Below are 20,566 nucleotides of genomic sequence, written 5' to 3' on the forward strand. Positions count from 1 at the left end.
TAATATACTTTTCCTACGGCACCTATTAATGAAGGGACAGTATAACTTCTGACCTGCAGGGGTCGCTGTATCCCTTGTGCTCATCCTATAGTCTCCATCACAAAGTATTGCACTCAACAGCAAAAACAGCAGGATTAACATGAAACAGGTTGCCTAATCACCATTTAATGAGTCTCTCTCAAACAACACCCTCAAACAAAATGCCGTCCTAATAAAGGGCTAAACGAGAGGTCGTTGACTAAACATGGGAAAGTTGATCATAATGGAGCCAAATAGATGAGGATTATCAGATATTGGGGGGCCGTGATTGCGTGTCCTCTACCCCTCTCCACCAGTCACACAATCATCATGTATAATGAAGTGTTGATGGCGGGCCGGACAGCTTCTAAGAAGAGAGATGTATGCTAATTTTGGTTTTCAATGCAGTTGTACACGTGTGGCGTGCCAAAGAGGGCAGGCTGCGTCATTCGGGACCGTGACATTCATGCTGATGAAGTGATCATCATGCACATAGATTTTTTTAGCGCCGCACTTGTTGTGAATTGGGTTTACAGTTTGGCTCTGCTCCCCGTTTCTACTCATCTTGCATCGTTCAGGCTCTTGGGAGACAACTGTTGATGAAGCTTCATGGTTTTGGGAAGAGATTCAATTTTAAGGGAACCAAATAAATGTGCCATAAGAAAAAGCCTGAGAGACAATATTTGTGTTTTCATTCAGAATCCATAAATTGTATTGACTTCTTTGTTACTTAACTATAATTGATATTCACCTAAGAGAGAACAAAGCCTGCCTCCCCTGGGTATTTATCCACGAAATAGCATTTAGACAAAGGCAAAGCTTAACAATAATACGCTGTTTAGATAGCAGGTGACCTGAGCCGTGTAGGGAATTCATTGCCCTAATTAAAAAGCGTGGCTGGACCGAAATGATGAATGTCAGGTATTGACTCACTGTCGGGTTGGCTATCTGGGTGCACGTGTGCTATTTTGCTCTCAGGCTATCCAGGGTTGATTTCAGCTAATGCCGCGGGGGCCTCCTCTGCCTCCTGCGTCTGTTCCGCAGAAGTAGAATTGAGAGGAGGACGTTCTGATCACACAGCCGTCTCTCTGCAGTTTGTGAGCATCGTTCAGACAGCAGTCTGCCGGCCCCTCGACTTCCACGGGGCCCGTTTGCTCGGAGTAGCGCTGAACCAAACACTGTCTGATGACAACAACTCATTCCATTAAAGATTTGGATTTAATAACAAGATTTGCCATAGCAACAGGGGGGAAAAATAACTCTGGTGAGAATGTCCTTGAGTCCCAGACTAACATTTGGTATTTGTAGGTGGCCCCTTGGATTACCGGTGCAGGGTTCAGGGCTTCACACATCTCTGATTGCCGACAAAGCTCTAAATCAAATCCATAGCAGTGATTGAAACTTGAGATTGTCAGATATGACATGCAGTGCTGCTTTTTGATTGCTTTCTTTCGTTTCTTTCTTTTTTTCAGAGGCGTTGCCTCTATTTCATTTGAACAAGTGCTATGAAAACAATCTGAAATATCCCTTCAGGGATTTACAGTGCATTTCTGTCCATCCCTGTACATTGACCTTCATATAATCAGTAGCCTTATTAAAATGGTCTTTAATATCAGTGTAATTTGTAGATTTCTATAATACCCGCTACATGTCTACTGTGATGATGTTTGGAATTTAACTGATCTGAATAAAGAGTGTTGCAGTTCCTCTGTGTGTGAGATGAAGACAATGTAACCTTTATAGTGCGCAGGCTCTTGCCCTTTGCCTTTGTTATTAGACATCTGCCCTCGAGCCACACGTAGCATCTTAACACTCACGGCGATGAAGAGCCATTCCTGCGGCGCCAGGTCACCTTCACACCGTCTTTGCCATTTGTGCCATGTCTGTAGGCAGCGACCATTTCTAAGGTGTTGCCACCCCCTCATGCCCCTCATGCCCCTCATGGCCCTAAGCCCTTTGCCCTGACATTCAGCACACAGTGCACCTCATCCTTATTTACAAGGCACCCTCCCCACACAGCAGATATAGGCTGGGACAGCCAGAAAGGATGGAGAACAGGAGCCTGAGTCTGAGTGCAAATAATAACCTTATTTTGACATCTCGCGCATGCCACGGCTTTTGAGCGATGGATCTCACTTTCACCCCTTTGCTTGATATCAAGCCTTCAAAATTGGTTTCTTAAAAAATCCCATTGGACCGAAGCATCGCAAGCAGGAGACTTTACAGCACACACATGAAATCAAATAATAATTGAGATAGCTTTGCGGGCAAATAAAAATCCATTTCCTGTTGGTCTTATCTGTTTTGTCACGTAGAGCAGGTTAACCAGGGTGACATTTACGTTCTATGCCCGTCAGTATCACCGAAGGCCTTGCCAAATTCTGCTGAGGCGTCCATATCTCCCGAGATGTTGGCTGGGCTTTATTAAATCTGCCTCACTGAACGCTGCCGTGCTGTTTCAATGTGCCACCTAAAAGGCAAATCTCATGTTAAACAGGAGCTGTGCGTTGTAGCAGCTAGTGAAGCGGACCGACTCGGCCCAATGAATGTAGAGATATCTGTACAACTTTTGGATGGATTGCTGTTCACTTTTTTACTGATATACTGAACAGATAAACTTGCCATGACTTTGATGACATTTCCTGAAGCGGTTAAGCTTTGTGTTGTATGAAAAAGGGTCTCAATAACCTTTAAAAGATTGCCAGTTGTTATAACTTTGATGATCCTCTGACTTTAATACGTAGCACACTTGTAATTTGTTCTTAGTTTATGACCAGCAAAACACTCCCAGACATTCCTATCAATATCAGCTATACTGTGACAGTGTTTGGTGGTAAACAGCCAAAATCAGCATGCTGACACACTAAATGAGAGGTTTGCGCGACATGATTCCCCTCATTGATGACAACAAAATGTCCAAAATGTTTCATTTGTAATAAATCTCATAACACACTTATACAAAACACCTCCGTAGTCAAGGACACACATTGTTTGAGTACAATGTAAACGTACCAGGGACAGACCTATCATCAACAAAGCTATGGTGGTAAAGTGGCTTGACTGAGTCTTACTAGCAACAGTCTGACACCATCCAGACCAGCAGACTGTAGTTTGTGGATCAAGATTCTACAATTGACAATATTAAATGCCTCAGAAAGGTAAAACAGGGCGGCACAAAACCTTTGTTTAAATCATGGATGAAAAAATCGAATCAATAAAACCAGATGAATGATTCTGGAAGAGGACGTTTAGATATCGGATGGCAGTTGTTGGGATTCTGAATATCATCCACTGCAGTGATTTGCGCTGCTCCCAAAAAACTGAAATGAAATTGCAGCCAGCAGAAGCTGAAGCATTAAACACTTCCTCTGCTGGACAGATTTGGTTTAAGGTCTAGAGGTGAATCTGCAGACCTGCTAAAAAGAGACCAGAGGAGAGGGAACAGTGATGAAAAGCTTCCAAGCATGAATGATCCGTCGGTAATGTGGCCACATGCCTGTTACCATGATGAGTTCTTGAGGGACGGTGTCACAGTCATAGAACACGGACTGATAACATGGTCATTTGGTGTGGCCCTCCTAATGCTGCTGATGCAGAGGTTGATCAGTCCTCATGGGTATGCCATGTTATTAAGTCCATCCTCTGTGAAGGTTTTGCCTCTGAGATCCACTGCTGCATCTATTGAGAAAACATGATCTGAATTAAGTGACGTTTATCGGCAATTCAAAACAATTCAAACAATTCAAATTGTTGTCCGTCAATGTCAATTAATACAACCCAACATGAGCAGTTTAGTAAAACAATTACTGAAGATCATTTCAAATTACATTACACAACACTTTCTTTTTTTTAATTTCAGACTCAAACTCACTCGTAGGTCTCCAGCCAAATTAATTTGTGCAAGAGCGCTGACAGTTTTATGATGGGTGTGAGAATAATCACACACGCACTAAATGTTATTGCTGCACAAAGGAATCTTTTAATTTCTAATGAATGGATTCTCTTACCCATAAAAAATGTGTTTGAGGTGTGAAGACTATCTAATATCTTTATGGACATTTTTTCTCTGATCTGATTCAGTGTGATATCTGGGGTATACTGAGGCATCTTTCCCCTTCAAAGCAAAGCCATTTTTCAGGAAATGCACTGTCCCTCATTTATTTATGAGTAAGATCTGGGGTGGGAGGCAACACGGACATCAGTCTTCAGCCCTCTGTCTTCAAACTCCATGTGGCGCTCATCGATTGTAGCCCCTCCCGGCTGAAGTGCACCATCAATCAATACAGTAACAAGTCTTCATTTATACTTGAGAAATGCAGTTTCCATCTCAGTGGGCAAGGAGTTCCCGGTGTTGTCCGTGCAGAGAGATACAGAGAGAGAGAGAGAGAGAGAGTCAGTCTGAATCTGGCCGAGGGTGTTGGGTGTCCAATGTGACTGTGCGTCACCATCTAGATGCAGCAACAACAACCCATGCAACATGAACGCACAACCATAGCCTTTTTAGAAGCATGTTTTTCAGGCGCAAGTGTGGGTTTTTTTTCACCTCATGTGCATTAGAGCAACCCCTTTGAGCAGGGTTTGGTATGAGGCCATGTTCTCACAAGGTCACACATTTAATGTAAAGCAAGGCCACTTGTCCCAGCCAGGTTTTTACTTTGACGCTTTTCTACAGACACATTTTCAAGGCTGATGCCTTTAATCTCAACGTACAAAGCAAATAAAGATTGGATAGTGTGCTTTTTGGATAACTGAAAATTCCGCCATATCTTACTCACTTGGGGTATTTGTGTAAGTTGGTCATATACACTTTTGGTTAATCGCCTATAGCAATAACATTAGTACTCTATATCGATGGGGCAAATGACTCACATTGCGTCAACGGTCGAGTGTGAGTTAATAATGCCTTTTAGGTATATATATATAGGTATATCAGAAGGATGACCGCAGTGTTGTTCATACCTTCTCACTTCAAAGCGTGCGTGTCCTTTATTTACCGTAAGTCCTGTGTAAAGAATGGCTGTTATTTGTGACACATCTTTTTTTTACATTCAAGTGTTTACGAATACTCCATAAAGTCAAGGGCCAGACACAAATCATATAAAGTTGTTAAATAGAATCGTAAGCGTGATGAATGAATCCATTTACTGTGATTATCCATTTGCTGTGAATATATTGTAAAGAAATCCATTCATACATATTATTAGAATATAACCAAGGACAGCTTCGTTCACTTAAACTCACTACTTCAATATTCTGGAATGTAGTGCAATCCTGTAAATGCCTCCGTCAGTCCAGTGGTTTTTATGTGATAACTGCATCTATTTCCCTTAAATTATAGAGATTAATGTAGAGACCCATTCATTTCTCAATCACTCCTTAGTTAACTCCCTTTGTCAACCACAAACTTCTATTTGATCGGATCATGGAGTTAAGTTAAGTAATCTTGCAGAACGGCATTTTTCTACCAGAACCTTGGAAAGGTTAAATTTAAAAACGCTCTAAGATAGCAGCATACCACTATTATTTAAGATATTGTGTAGTAGCAGAGAAGAAGGTTGTGTGTTTTGTAATCTCGATTCCTCTGTACTTTTTTTTGCGAAAGCGGTCCAGCTCCACATGTGTTTTTTAATGCACTTGAGCGTGCCCACGCTGTTAGCTCGCAAGATGTTACTGTTGATGACGTGCGAAGGGAGGAACTTCTCAGTTTCACACAAAGCTAAGTGCCACTTCAACACAAACTGCAACTTTCCTGACTTGCATAATTACAGTTTCAAACATCATTTCACATATTTAATTCATGGCCCAATTCATTCTGTAACACTCACATCAACATCTCACTGCGGATATTGCATTTGGAATGTATTACCTTTGCCCTCATGCAGGAATTAAAAAATATTTATTTTTAATATAGTTCTGTGAATATTACAACTGTTAATAATATAATTTAAGCTTCATACCTGTCAGGTCTGTTAATGTTAATGTACATAGGGTGTAATGATGTAAATGCTTAATGTGTCTGTGTTCACTGTACAGGAGTGCCTCCTCGTTAAAGAAATTTTAATTATTTAGACGTTTTGTGGTTAGATATGCCTGTAGACTGAATAAAATAAACACTCACATAGAGTCAATACTTCAGTTAAAGCAACCTCGTTTTATTGGGAAATAAAGCAGGGGGGATGAATTAATGAGACAGCCTTTTTAAGTTAGTCCATTCTACTCACAAATTTATTTCCACCCTTCACTACTGTGCCATTCTCATTCCTGCAGTAGTGCATCCCAGGATGACAACCCCCCCCCCCCCCTTCTCTCTCCCCGTCTGACCGGGACGCCCGCTTGGTACGGTCCGCTCCCCCCCCTTCCCACGTCTCACCGATGGTACTTTCTATTGGGAGAAGGTCAAATGATTGCGCGTGCCTGCCTCCGTGTACATTCCCGCGATGCTGAGACGCTCGTAGCACCTGAATCGCGTGTCCGGCAGTGCTCGCGACCGTCTGAGAAGCGGCTCCCATCGCCTCGCGTCCCTCCTCAAAGTAAGTACCGGGGCGCTGCGACGTCTTATCGTGAGCTCCGAAGCGGCTCACCCGGCTTCCGGTCAGTCCGTAGCGGCCGCAGAAGTGTCGTGCCGCTGTGAAGGTGTAATGTTTGCAAAGTGTTGTGTTTCCGCGCAGCTGGCGGAGCTCGGGAGCCCGGATGAGTTAAAAATAGTTCTGTTGGGATGCGGCTTCTTGCGATGCTCGTGACCGCGCAGGTGAGATTCAGGTGGACGGTCGCTGTAGTTGTCTAGATAGAAAAAGGACATGGATCTTGGGTCTCTGCAAAAGTGTTAGAGGGACATTTAGAGCTGCTGGAGGAGAAAGAAAGTGGCATTAAGTGCAATGAGTGAACCACAATAGACTTTCTTTATATTATTATACAGAGCCTGAAATTGCTGCAGAACTTCCAACAAATATAACTATTCCATATATACTCCGATATGTTTGCAGAAACTCCGGGTTACTTGTTTAAGTGAGTTTATATGTAAATGTTTAGTTTTCTACTTTACTGTGAATGCCATCCGAGGCCAGCCGTAACGTGGGGGTGTGGAAAGTTCACTCCTCAGCAACTCCAAAGCTCTCAGGAAGGGAGACTTAATGAAGTGAGTCATCAGAGCCGGCCTCAAACTCCCCCCCTGCAGAGTAGCATGTAGCTAAGCCTGTTACCACATTGCATAATGCAATAAGGTATAGCCCCATAAGGTGCAGAGTGAGCTGCCTCCGGCTCCTGTATATTGTCTTTAATCGCTTATCATGCATCCTAATAAAAGCTGTCCTCCCACGGCGGGTTCAGGAGCTGGGACGGGGAGCTGTGCCCCGCTGATGCACTCTGTGTCTTACATAAGACGGGTTTTTGGGATCACGGTGGTTATTTCTCAACACTTAATGTGTCCGGCGAATCGGTAAAAATATACTTTTAAAAAGGAGCTGCTATTCGATGTAGAGCTGCAGTTATTTATATCATCCCAGTATATCTCCTTAATAGTGCTATCCATGAACTATTGTAGAAAAAGGTGTGGTCAGTTTCCCACAGCCCAATGTAACGTATTCAGGTGCCTAAAATTCTTAAACCCAATTCAATTCAGTATGTCTTTATTGGGGCTTGGACAATATATGATTTTATTGTGGATTGTAATAAAAAAAATGTGGCAGATTTCCATGATCAACATTTGCATTATAAAATATCACACATTGTCTAGAAGTGTAACATAGAGCCTGATTAAAACCAAATACATTGATGATCCTAAGTGAAAAAACACCAAACAATGCAGCTGTTTACAAATGATTTATTGAACCTTCATGTGTGATTGTCATATGATTTATGATTACCTTTATAACTGGTTGTGTTTCACTAGAGGATGTTCACTAAATGAAAGCATATCCATTCTGTGAGGAGGTTAAACATATTTGATTCTTCTAGTACATTTTTAAATGCTGTGCATCCTTGGAGTCATCAAATAGATATTTTGACTAATCTTATGAAATGAATATCCACCTAAAAAAATAAACCTGAGATTTATGAGACAAGGAGCCCCATCCCTCTGTTACTACTACACACACACACACACACACCCCTTGAATGATGACTCTCGTGAGGAAAGCCTGCTGTTATTGATTGAATAATTCACCCAGGGTTCGTCAGCCACTGGTTGCTGTTGCTGATTCATTATTGCACTGAGATTTGCCAAAGATGAAACTATATTCACTTGGAAGAAATAATTCTAGACATGGCTTTAAAAAAAAAAGAAGATTCAATTGGTTCCTACAAACAACATTTCAAGTATATCAAAGTGTGCTTTCATGCTTCGGAGGCTTTGTTTCCATGCCGATAAGGCAGAGCTGGCATGCACGTGGCTTGATGTTTATCAAGGTGGCCTCGGCAAAATTTGTTATCGCTCTGATTTAATGTGCGAAAAGGATCTAAAGTCGTGTGATGTTTCATCGGCTGCTGCTATCTCGTCTGTCTCTGTAACCTCATTAATGCGCACACATCTCGGTGAATGTGGACTGAATTACCAACATCACATGTGACTTTTAGTCAGGAAGAATGTTCCCTTGTTGTTGCAATGAAAAAAGAATACAACCGTGTTTAAGGCTGAAGGATGCTGGACAGTCACACGTGGTCGTTAATCTTAAATCATTAAATCCCTCAAAGACCAAAATCACTCTGATCCTGGGCCAGTGTTTTTTACTCCGTTGTGCACTTAGTTCAGGCTGCGTAGAAGCCTGTGGTTGGTCAATCTCCTAACGGACTATTTCACAAGCCCAGAAAAGCACTGTCTAAATACTTCACTTAATTAATTAGATATATAAAAATAGGCCACAAGACACTTTTCTGAACTACCCGCATATGGCAGACTTGGCAGCTTCATTTAGGTTTTGTAAGATCATGAAAAAGTCGACGAGTTATGGAATCTCAAAATGGAAATCTGCAGGCCTGGACAAAATAATAAAAATAAAACCATAAAGCTTTGGAAGATTCATGTAAAATTGCTCCACAAATGGCTGTACATTACATAAGATCTACCGAGAGTATTTCAGTATTGATCAAACAATACTTTAGTGTACGTGCAGATGATGATGATGATGATGATATGTTCTCTACGGGGGAAACAAACAAGTTGTCAGCAACGTATGACGTCATACGTTTTCATGTGAATAATGTTACCCTTGCAACTACCCAGAATCCAAGGCGAGGTCATCAAAACCCTTGACATGGCAGAGTGTAATAAATGTCTTTGCAACCAGATCGATTTGCTTTTCTATTTAGTAACAGCTGTCAAACAGCTGGAAGGAAGGGATTTTATCCAACTTCATTATTTATATATATATATATATATGTTAAATAGTGTATTTTTTTCATAGACTAGCTTTTGGAATAATAAATAAGTAGTTTTCCAAAAGATGACTGGGTGAAGATGGGCAGCCAGGGAAGGGGAGGTCCTGCCTCTGCAAGGAAGCAATGAGATAAGGACCAGGCCAGTGATTTGTTGCTGTCTCTTGTAATGTGATTTCTGCGATCCAGCCGAAAATGCATTTTTGCTGCTTCCAAGAAATACATTTTTTTTTCTTCATAATTGCGTGGTTCACATCGGCCACAAACGGTGTTTTACGAAGATGCCCTGGAGATTCTGCGCCACTTATATGCTCCACGTGTACTTTGCCAGGAAGGACTTGTGTGTCCACGTGTCTGTGTGAGAGTGATCCCGCTGCGGAATGACGATAATCCTTAAGAGATTTACGGAGGATAAACGCCCTCAGCAGTCGTCTTAAAAAGAGAGCAGGTGAACAATGGAGGACGTCGGTTGTAGCTTGCGTTGTAGCGGGGCCGAGTGCATAATGGCTACATGTATGGGGCTAGTTGGAGGATTACTCGGGACTTAACCATGCTAAGGCAGGGCGGACCTAACCCAGTGACCAAAGCTCAATCCCTCCTCCTCCTTTCTCGATCGTAGCAACAAACCGCGCTCTTCGGTCTCCTGCCAGCCTTCCCGGTCCATGATGCGCTGCGAGGCCGGCCATGTGACCCAAACCACTGGTTGAATGGATTACACAGTGGTTGTTTAGCGATTTTATCGGAGCGTTTTACTTTATTGTCCAAACTTCTCATCCACGTAGTTGCTGGGGTAAACCAAGGGCGGGATAATGTGACAGCCAGATGACACGCATCACGAAAACCCCACGCCGTCGTGTAACTCGACGGGGGGAGCTGTCGGCGAACCGAAATCCGATTTGGCCCTCCGTCACTTAAGCTGAGCGACCGTTGCCTTTGGTTCCACGTTGGGGACGCGGCTTGAAAGCTAATTAAATCAAAGCAACGGGGCGCAGGGTCATTTTTTGACTGATACTCCACGGGCGTTTGTCTTCGTCAGCCGAATATCACGCGGTGAAGTGACTCAGCGGTTCCCAACCCGCCTGTGTGTTCAAGTCTAACTCAAACTGACAGTGTTCTAGCTCCCGTACATACCTTGCCATGAGCTACTCTGCTTTAAAGCTGAGCCCCCCCCGCCCCCCTCCATGCTTTGTCATCATCATCTTCATGCAAAACCTCAGGAACACTCCGACAGAAATAGATCAACCCAGGAAGGCAGCGGTTTATTTTGAGTAAACTGAGCTGTGAAGAGGATATTCTGCGTAGTTTTCTGGGCGTACGGGTGGTTCCTCGCTGGATTGCTGTCGCGTGTACAAGAAAACACAAGCAGAGAAATCTTTATAAAGGGAATTACTTTTTGCTGTCAGGCCCTCGCGTCAAGGTCTCTTTAAAGCTGTAAACCGTTTTGTAATCGACCCGTTCGCTATTAGAGCTACACAATGACATTTAAATGTTGGGTGAGGAGGTGGCGTTTCCTCCGTGGACTTGAAGGATTTGAGGAAAATGCTCATCTCTGTCTACAGTGTAGCTTACTGTTAATCTTATTAAAGATGAGGACACAGTGGTATTGGAGGTTTTAGTGGCATCTTTCAGGATCGTGGCGCAGTATTTTATTTCTGTTAACCTATTCTTTAGATTGTTGCGCCCTAAGTGGACCAGGCTCAGTGGACATCATGTAGTATGTATCCTCATCCCAACATCACCACACTGAAAGCTAGTGAACCTTTTTTTGTCAAGAAATTATTACTATGACTAAGAGATATGTTTGCAGAGCCACAGTTCACTTGGGAAAAATTAGTTTTTTTTTGCCATATTTGCTTTCTTGCCCAGAGTTGGATGAGAATATTTAGTGCACTCGTGTATCTAATAATAGAAATATGAAGCTACAGCAACAAAAATAGTCCTGAGAAGTAGTCCTAGCACACCAAAAACAAGAATAGTTTACATGTAGTTTTTACATCTTTCACACCCGATCAGACCCCACGTGTTGATTGGCCGCCTCTCAAAACCTATATGCTAACTGGCACGAGGGGGACTGTTATTCTGTCCCTTTTTTTTGTAATAATAGACTTGCTCCCTGAATTTGCACAGATTAAAGAATCCAATGTGTGAGGTGTGTGGGTGACAAACCCACTGATAACCCCACGTCCCGACTGCAGGTGTATCTAATCCAGTTCCAATGGGAAAAACTCTAGCGGTGTTTTTTGCAAACACACCTGGTGAAGATCGGCTCTCTAGTTTAATACTGATTAATGTCCCACGGACCAGCGCAATTTAGCGATGGGGTTTTCTTGAGCCCATCTCTCCCCCATATCACATAGTATCTATGAATAATTTCATGGCTAATTTCTGAAGCAATTAGTGTTGGAGTGAACTCACTTAACATGCATGTTTCTTTTTTCTTTGTACCTCGTTATCCTGAAGTTTAATAAAGCATACTAAATGAATTCAGCCACCGTGAACTCGTATTCTGTTAAAATGCAAATGGTTATTTGAGAAGTCTTCCATATTTTTATCTCGTGCAGTGAAATTCCCATATGCTTCAATAATACAACTCAAAGCCGCCTGTCCATGAACAATATAGTTCTTGCAGCTCGATTAGATGGTGGAATGGGAGGAAGTGAACTAAGGAGGTCATTTTGTTTCTTGCAACCTTTTTTAGTGATTATCTCCCTTACATTTGCCATCAAGTCACATGGCGTCACCACGACTACAACCAAGGCCACACAGCGTTTGGACACCAACTTCAGATCGGATTCATTCCTTTAACATGTCAAGTGGCTGGCGATACTCTCATCCAGGGCAGAAACATCACCCAATGACACCACATGCTGCCCGCCTCTCTGTGGGAGACTCGGATAAGATCCCCTCCCCCCCGAGCAGATCACCACCACGCGTCGCAGACATTAGCCCAAAACAAATGGGAGTCCAAAAATGACAGAGCGGTTGTTTATTCGTGTCCCGGTAATTGACAAAGCGTTTCCATCATGGCTTTGTTTCCTGCCAGGCTAATGGGACCCCTATTAGTCCAGGCAACGTGGCGCAATCGGGGCTCCTCGTGCGCCACAAGACGTGGCCAAGGAAACAAATTTGTGAGGGAGGGAGGGGGAGGGGGGGGGGGGGGGCGCAGGGAGGGAGAGATAAACAGTGGCGAGTCTCAGACAAAGGGACGACCAGGGCATCGGGGAGTGGAGAACAGAAGGGAAGATGAGTCATATCACTGCAGCGATGCCGGCTCTGATTGAGATGCCACAGCAGCTACCCAACTATATATATATACATATATATATATAAATTCAATATTCACCAAAGTCTCATCACTTTAGAGTGCCCGTCGGATTTTATGATCTTTATCAAAATCGGGACACGCTGTCACGGTGTGTGTGTGTGTGTGTGTCAGTTTACGATGACGTCGACATGCCCAACAATGGAAATTGATTTAGACCAAAACAAGATTGCCTTCACTTTCTCAGCCAATAAAGTAACCACAGTGCATTATTTGCTGCTCTTTCTTTAATGTTGGGGAGACGTTTTGGAGGAAAAGACAGCCATACCTTGCTTTACTAAATACTCCGGCTGCTTTAAATGGCTGCTGTTGTTTTCCTGCCTCTGTACTTCTTCACCCCTGTTACTGATTTAGCTGCATGCTGGGCCGGCTAATCCTGCTTGTGATCGATACTCGGCTTCTCCTGCTAACGCCCTGGATATCCTCCAGGAACCAGTGCAGCTGATATCTGAATTTACCTACCCCCCCTTTTTGTCATTACTAAACGCAGCTTCAGTGAGGATTGATAAATGAAAGGGTGCGGCTTTGAGAGCAGAATTGACTGTTTTCCTGGGCCCATTCACCATTTGGCCCTTGTACAGTTTGTCTCATTAAAGGTGCACTTTTTCTTGCGGAAGGTACCCGCCGAGCAACGGCGACACCTGCTGTCTTCATGTCTGTCGGAATGATTTGCATCGATCCATCACACGCTTGAATGCTGATGGCGTTTGTCAGAACGCTCTGCTGAAACACCAGGCTGGCTTAATGAAGCTCAAACCCGATGTTCAGTCCAGGTTGGGTTGGCGGGGGCCGGGGGGGGTACATTCCATTGAAGATTAGTGCTATTTAATACCCATGCATTTTCAACCTGAACATGTCTGACAATGTAAACTTGTTGGGAAAACGACTGGCAGTTGCAAAAAGTTCACGGCAGGTGATGGGAGGAACCATCCGTCAATCAAACTCGTACGGCTCTAACTTGGAGCAGCCTTTAGTCCCGTTCCCTTCTTTCGACTGCAGCAGCTTGGATCACATCTTTAAGAATGCTTCTGCAGTGAAACGTTAATGCACATCTGGAATGTCTCTTTACTATGCCGACACATCAGAAGTGAGCGTCACACTGATTCCTGTCACAAATTTTGTATCCTGAGGGAAATGAACATTTGTGCTACAAAGAAACGTGATTCTTCAGTGTGCATCAGTAGGAATGTTTCATTTCTCATAGTGACTACATTTTCATAAACCACACATTTGTAAATGGATAAAACATGAGGGTGTTTTTCCTTTACCAATACCAGAAAAACAATATCCAAATGGGATGTCACATGACTTAAATGAGAGATCAGTTAATTAACTTTATATAGTATAGCTGTACACATCCCTTCTTTGTTTTTTTTCATTTGACTGTATATGGCTCAAATAAACAACATGTGCAGTCAGCCTCATATAATTATATATTTTCCGGTTTGGTCTTTTTATTTTATAGAAGCTAGAAAGCTGTAAGGTTTGTTATTATTTCTTTAACGCGAGCGTCGGGTTTGGTAAAGCACTCTGTGTAATCACTTTAAAGCCCTGGAACACTGTGACGAATGGGTGGATGAGTCACATTTTAGCAGCAATGCAAGAGGAAATTATGCTCCTCTTTGAAATCTGGCTGTAGCCCCTGGGCTGTGAATTTTCCCCGCGATTAGATGAACAGTCTATTTAATGAAATGAAATATTTCAGAATAATTGGCTGTTGGTGTGCATGTACCTCTTAGCCCTTCATGGCAATTGTTTCTCATCTCTTTAACTTCCCCCTGCTGCCATAATGCTATGAAATGTTACTGTTGTAAAAATAATTATCTGTTCAAATATAATATGCTGCCCCAACAATTTTCCAAACTGATAAATCTCAACTTCTAGACTATTGTATGGAATATGAAATGTGCTGACATCAATGTTTCCCAGAGGATGAACCCTAAAGAACATTCCCCTAAATATTTAGTCAATATGATGCAGCTGACCAGCTAATTGGCTCCCCAGCCTGCAGACAGACCTTTTCCAATTCCTTTCATTTCTTTATGACCTGCAAATGAATGGCATTTCCAACGGCTTTGTTTTTTTACTGGTTGTCTACACACAAATTTGGCTTTCATGGCACGTTATATTAAATATGAGCATGCTAGCTTTGATACTGGAAGCCAGTTGGTGATGGAATAAAGCCATGGCTTATAACTGCTACGCTAGCAGTAGGACACTAAGTTTTTCAGATTGTCTCAAAGTGCTTGAATGGACCATCTGTACAGCACCTACAGTCTAATAAAATATATATATATTCTGCTTTAAACATTATCCGAGATCTGCCCTCCCAAAGTAATTCAGCAAATTGCAGTATTGGAAGCACAAGAACAATTCTTAGCTGCCAGCCTTTTTTGTTTTTGAAACCCCAATATGTGACCTACTTATTACCTTTTAAAAAATATATATATATATATTTCTGGGGCTGCTGTTGTCAGTGAGTCATGGTTGCCACGCTGCCTTAGATTACTTACAGCTGCGAGGACATCCGCAGTTTCCATGTCACCTGAATGAATTATCCCATGTTTCCAGTGTCACACTACTTTGTTAACCTTTACGCCTGCTTATTCCGCTCGGCTCCCCGCCGCAGCGGTGTGTGGAGGAGAGGAAACCCTCTATGAGACGGTGTGTGTGTGTGTGTGTGTGTGTGTCTAGGGGTGGCGGGCTGATCTGGCCGCTTTAATCACCCCGTTCTCCTTCCCTCTGGCCCTCCACTCGTCTCGTTAACTGACAGGAGACGGTGAGGAGTGAGGCCTGCATAGACCTCGGCATGAATTATTGAACCCTATCTTATTTTACTCCAGCTCCTCCTCTACAGTCTCTGATAACCTTAACTCCCAGCCATAACACAACGCGGTAGGTATAGCTCTGACCTCCGGAGAGAGGCCCGCGTCGGGGCTTAACATTTAGAGGCGGCGCAACGTTTGCCAACACAAGCACATGCGCTTTTTTTTCCTTCTCTTTTATTTATTTTTTTAAATAGTCCTCGTCGCTCCAATTAATTCCACTCTGGTTTGATTCCGTGTTGTTGTGGCAGAAGAAAAGCAAACGATTATCAGAGCGGATATTTGACACCGCGTGTTGTATTTGTTGGCGGAGTTCCGCTACGCGGCCTCCCTCCCTCCCTCCCTCCCTCCCTCTCGCCGAGCCCGGCAAACGGAGGTCGAGGAGATCAGCGTCGCCAAGGCATGCAGACAACTGGAGAGCGACCTGACTGTGGTGCAAAACCCCCCCCCCCCAGCTAACTTCTCTCTTTCTGTCCCTGTCTTTGTGTGTGTGTGCTCTTCCTGCAGGTTTGAAAAGTCCACATCAAACACCAACCTCCCAAAGCCTCGGAGCAGGAAAAAGAAGACGGTGCCAAGATGTTCAGCACCAAAAGGTTGGCACAATGTCACTTTTGATCTATTCTTATCCATACTACAACAATAACAACAAATGGAGAAAAAGCTCAGCAGAAATTTCAGGACATTTTTTAAAGGCTTCAGCTGATAACGTTGACATTTACCTATGATAATGGTGTCCAAAATACTTTGATATGAAAACAGGTAAAGGTCAACTTCACACACCGAGAAAATGCTTCTTTTTTTGTTTAGTGTAAAATATCTGAATTACCTTGTGTTGATATTTCCACACACCACATTTCGAAGCGGACCTTCTGGGCCGACGTTGAAATACTCTCTCAGACTTGGTGGGATGTTTAGGAAACCCGGATCACAGTCTCTGGGGTTGTGTGTGCATTGTGTATTTTTAATGTGACTGGCGGTAGCGTACGGTCTGCATACATCATTCATCACGGGACCGCAGGGTTGGAAGTGGCGCTGTGTTTTAAAGGTGTGTAAGGTGGATCATAACAAAGTGCTTTGGTCGCTTCATGTGGTTTTAAGGTGAAACAGCTGAAACTTGCCTTTGTTTAATTATTTCCACCACTGGATAAGTTACAGAGAACAGCCTATTCATTCTACAATTCAAAACTCAAGTGAATTTTTTCTTGAGTAATTAAATCCATGGATTCTGAAAGAACTAAGTTCTTTGAATCCATTGTTATAATTTGCGGTTTTACTGCCTTAAAAGTTCATTGTGTTGCACCATTCAGCTAGTTGACATAGGTAGGTCTTCTACTCCTCTATTCCTGCCTTGGAGAGGACAGGACATATTAAATCTGTCCACAGCCCTCCGTGTATATTTAGTATTTTATTCAGGTATATTTTGAAATGTATTGTTTGTAATCGACTGATTGCAGCCTATTTCAAATGATATATACATACAGTTTTGACAACTTCTGTCTATAACCTGGTTCAAAAAGACCCAATCTGCATGTGCAGCATACGAAATAAATGTTTTTATCACACAGTTTGAGGAATTTACTGTTCATTAAACTGCCCTCCCAAATATTGGCAAAACTCAATCATGCTTAGCAAGGCAGGCCTGATGGGCTCAGGATTTCAGTGTGGGGCACGTGGGGCTTTGGTCAAGTGTTTTTGAGGTTAGTGTTCTTTCTTTAGCTTTTTCATAAATACAGTTTTTGTCTGCTGAAAGCTTTAAATGTTAGCATAAATGGCTTCAGAAAATAATCCGTTGGATCGGTGGAGGTTTAACAGGAAACTGTAAGCAAGACCGCTTCATACCAAAAGACTAAACTTTTAGTTCTCATATTTAAGAATCTTTGTTTTCAGAGCTCTGTTGCTTGTCCTTGTTTTTTTATTTAGAATACTAGCTCTAGACTACAAACCAGAAACAGCTTTCTCTTTTTCATGGATCATCACCAGGTTAGAACGTTGACTTTTTGTCAGAACTTTAGCATAAAGTTCCCGTTTAAGGGGGCCGAATGCAAGGGTCCTATTTCAAACCTGTCCGCTTTCTACATTAAAGTCACGACCAGCTAATGGAACATTAACCTGTCAATATTGACTTGTCACATTTATTCGACACATTGTTTTGAAAAATCGATAATTAAATGGGACCCTTTTTGATTGATTAAATACTAGTTTGCTCTGGTATTGTGAGAAATAGCTAAAATTGGTCCTGTGATCATTTAAGGCTATTCAGTCTTTCTTTCTGCACGTGGAGAAATCTGTCTCTAGGTGAACTCTGACACTCAGAAAGCCAAAAGTCCAACGCCTGCAGAGCGCAGACCCGACTACTGAGAGAAACCCTCCTGTTGGCATCCAAAACCACGGCTATTTATTTGAACATTTCTGTAGTGCGGGGGGGCTCGGGGGAGAGGGATTAGGTCTCTGAAGGAGTCGTGGCACCGGGGCTCACGCTTCTTCAATGCGACCTCGAACTCTGTGAGATTGTTAGACTGAGATCGGCCTCTCCAGTCCTGATTTGCATGGACCGAAGCGCACTGTCCAACGTGTCTCACTTTACAAATAAGCCCCATACGGCGGATTGTAGATATTTGTTTGTCCTGGACAAGATGTCCACAAAAATAATAGAATAATGTGTGTGTGTTACTATGGGTGAGAAGATGATTAAACCAGGCCAGCGCTCCATCTTCCAAGGTGCTGTGTCAGCGCGGGCGATGACACGAATACGCTCAAAGTGACTATAACAGGCTGCCATCTTGAAATTCAAAGACTCCAAGAGCTTATTCGCATTTTTCTGCTGAATGTGAAACAACAAAGCGTTTTTCTATTTATTTTTTCCCCCCATCCCTAAACTGCTGAACGACACAAATCTGCTTCTGGCAGGGATCGTTGTGTGCTGCTGTGGCTTTTGTCTCTTCTCCTGGCCTCCCTCTGGTCACCTCAAACCAAATTCACGTACAATGCAAGACCCAAATAAATCCTTCATTCAAATGAAAAACAGTCAAAAGTCTTGGCACAACGGTCTAGATTTTGATTTGAAAGAAACCTTTTTGTGGTTGTCTTTTCGGTTTAGTGCTCTCTCTCTCTCTCCTCGCTATAATAGATAAACGGAGCGCACACACACACACACACACACACACATCCACAGCGTGATTGTTTGTGTCTTCACATGCCCATTAAAATGGAACTGGGTCGCCGTTAATCTGCGTCCTTCATTCTGCGTGAGAGCATTTCTAACGTAACGTGCCATATCTTTGATTTGGGGTTGCAAATTGAACATCTTTAAGGCAAATGTGTTGAACGATGGTTGCTTTCTCCATGATAGGGGTTGTTATTTCACTGACAAAAAGACTACTAATATCAGCCTTTGTCTCTCATTTTCACTTCAAGCAAGTTAAAAGCTGTGGGTGGTTTACAGCTGCCGTAAAGGTCACTGCTGCCTGGAGGCTTCACAGGTGTTTCAGGGTTTATTCACTGTCTATTTTCTCCGGTGCTCCCAGCCAAAAGGTTCTTGGGTGACTTGTACCCATCGGTTCCGAGCCGGCTTCATGGAAACTGGTAACTGCTGCGCTTGTAGTTCACTTTCTGTCGCACTACCTTTTCAGCTCCATGTAACTCGACTGAGTCTGACCCCACGTTTCCAGTTGAAGTGACTCAGCGCCGTCTTCCCTGAGCTGTGGAGGTGTTTGCTCAGATTGGCTGTCTCAAAGGCTAATTTGATTTCCACCCTTGGTTGTCAGTCGTGTGGGATCATCAATACAAAGTGGTTCCTCCTAGCTGTGTGTGTGTTTTTTTTTTTTTTTTTTTTTTTTTTAACTTGTCGGGACTGGAACAGGAAATAACTGTCGTGCCGGTAGCGGCTCAGACGGAGATAATGGTGAGCGGGTGACGAAGGGGACACAGCCGTAACCAGTAATTGCGTTCAGGGGGAGCGGTAATGAAATTACCACAATATGAGTTGGACCCATTAGCGCTATAAATGGTGTACCTGACCTCACCAAATCTCCACAGCATTTCCCCCATTTAATCTGACAGAGTTAATCTTTAATGTTGCCTGACTGGGATGTGGGACGCCCCATTACAGTGATGCATGGTGGGTAGGCACCTTCCCGTGGGTGCTGATTCTTCGTCAGTCTGTGACGCCACACAAACCATCCAAATGATAAACACCTGCACCTCTGCCCTCCTCTTTAAAGCTGTCAATGTGTCACATAGTCATAATTGTAGTTAAACCAGGCTAGTAATTACGGTCTGGATGAAGTATTATATCTGACATTGCCCCCCCCCCCCCCCCCCCCCCACACACACACACACACACACTTATCCTGACCTTCATAAGGTGGAATATGATATCTGTAGCACTGAGCTGGTGATAGACTTCAATGGGCATTGCACTTGATTACTTATGTATGATGGGGGAAGAGAACGGCGTCTGTGGGGTTGGGGAGGCGGCAGCAGAGTGCATGCTGGGGATGTGTTAACCCCCCTGCGAGGGCCTGCTGATTCAATCATTATGAACAGGCTGTCACCCCAACGCCGCACACCGTCTCTCCTTGGGCCGACCTTGAAGGTCTCATTCTAAGATATGAACTCTCTCTCACTTTGAGGACTTTCATGTAATATACATTAGGTTGGGCTGGACATGATTTGGTTTAAACGCGTGTGTGTGCGTGTGTGTGTGTGTGTGTGTGTGTGTGTGTGTGTGTGTGTGTGTGTGTGTGTGTGTGTGTGTGTGTGTGTGTGTGTGTGTGTGTGTGTGTGTGTGTGTGTGTGTGTGTGTGTGTGTGTGTGTGTGTGTGTGTGTGTGTGTGTGTGTGTGTGTGTGTGTGTGTGTGTGTGTGCCTGAGCACAGATGGTAGTTTCTGAGATGCTGGCAGGTGTTTATTGACACGAGACATGAGACCGCAAAAGCCTCGGTCAGTGTTTTGACCCGTCTACAGCAACCACACAGAAACCACACAGGTAATAAGCAGGTTGTGCACTCTCAAAGTAATTAACTCGGACCAGG

At 43.3% G+C, this 20,566-nt stretch overlaps 1 protein-coding gene across 2 annotated transcripts in view; it reads left to right on the forward strand.

The window, feature by feature from the left end:
• The first annotated feature begins 6,406 nt into the window (after window positions 1–6,406).
• Window positions 6,407–20,566, forward strand: part of oxr1a (oxidation resistance 1a) — a 101,807-nt gene continuing 87,647 nt past the window's right edge. Inside the window, exons 1-2 of one of the 2 annotated variants that reach the window (XM_037455109.2) lie at window positions 6,407–6,548; window positions 16,042–16,127. In XM_037455109.2, coding sequence (XP_037311006.1) covers window positions 16,111–16,127 — 17 coding nt within the window. In that variant the 5' untranslated portion in view covers window positions 6,407–6,548; window positions 16,042–16,110. The remainder of the gene's footprint in view (window positions 6,549–16,041; window positions 16,128–20,566) is intronic. The other variant, XM_037455112.2, reaches the window with a different exon arrangement.

The sequence above is a fragment of the Pungitius pungitius genome, chromosome 11, assembly GCF_949316345.1.
Source record: "Pungitius pungitius chromosome 11, fPunPun2.1, whole genome shotgun sequence".
Classification (NCBI taxonomy): domain Eukaryota; kingdom Metazoa; phylum Chordata; class Actinopteri; order Perciformes; family Gasterosteidae; genus Pungitius; species Pungitius pungitius.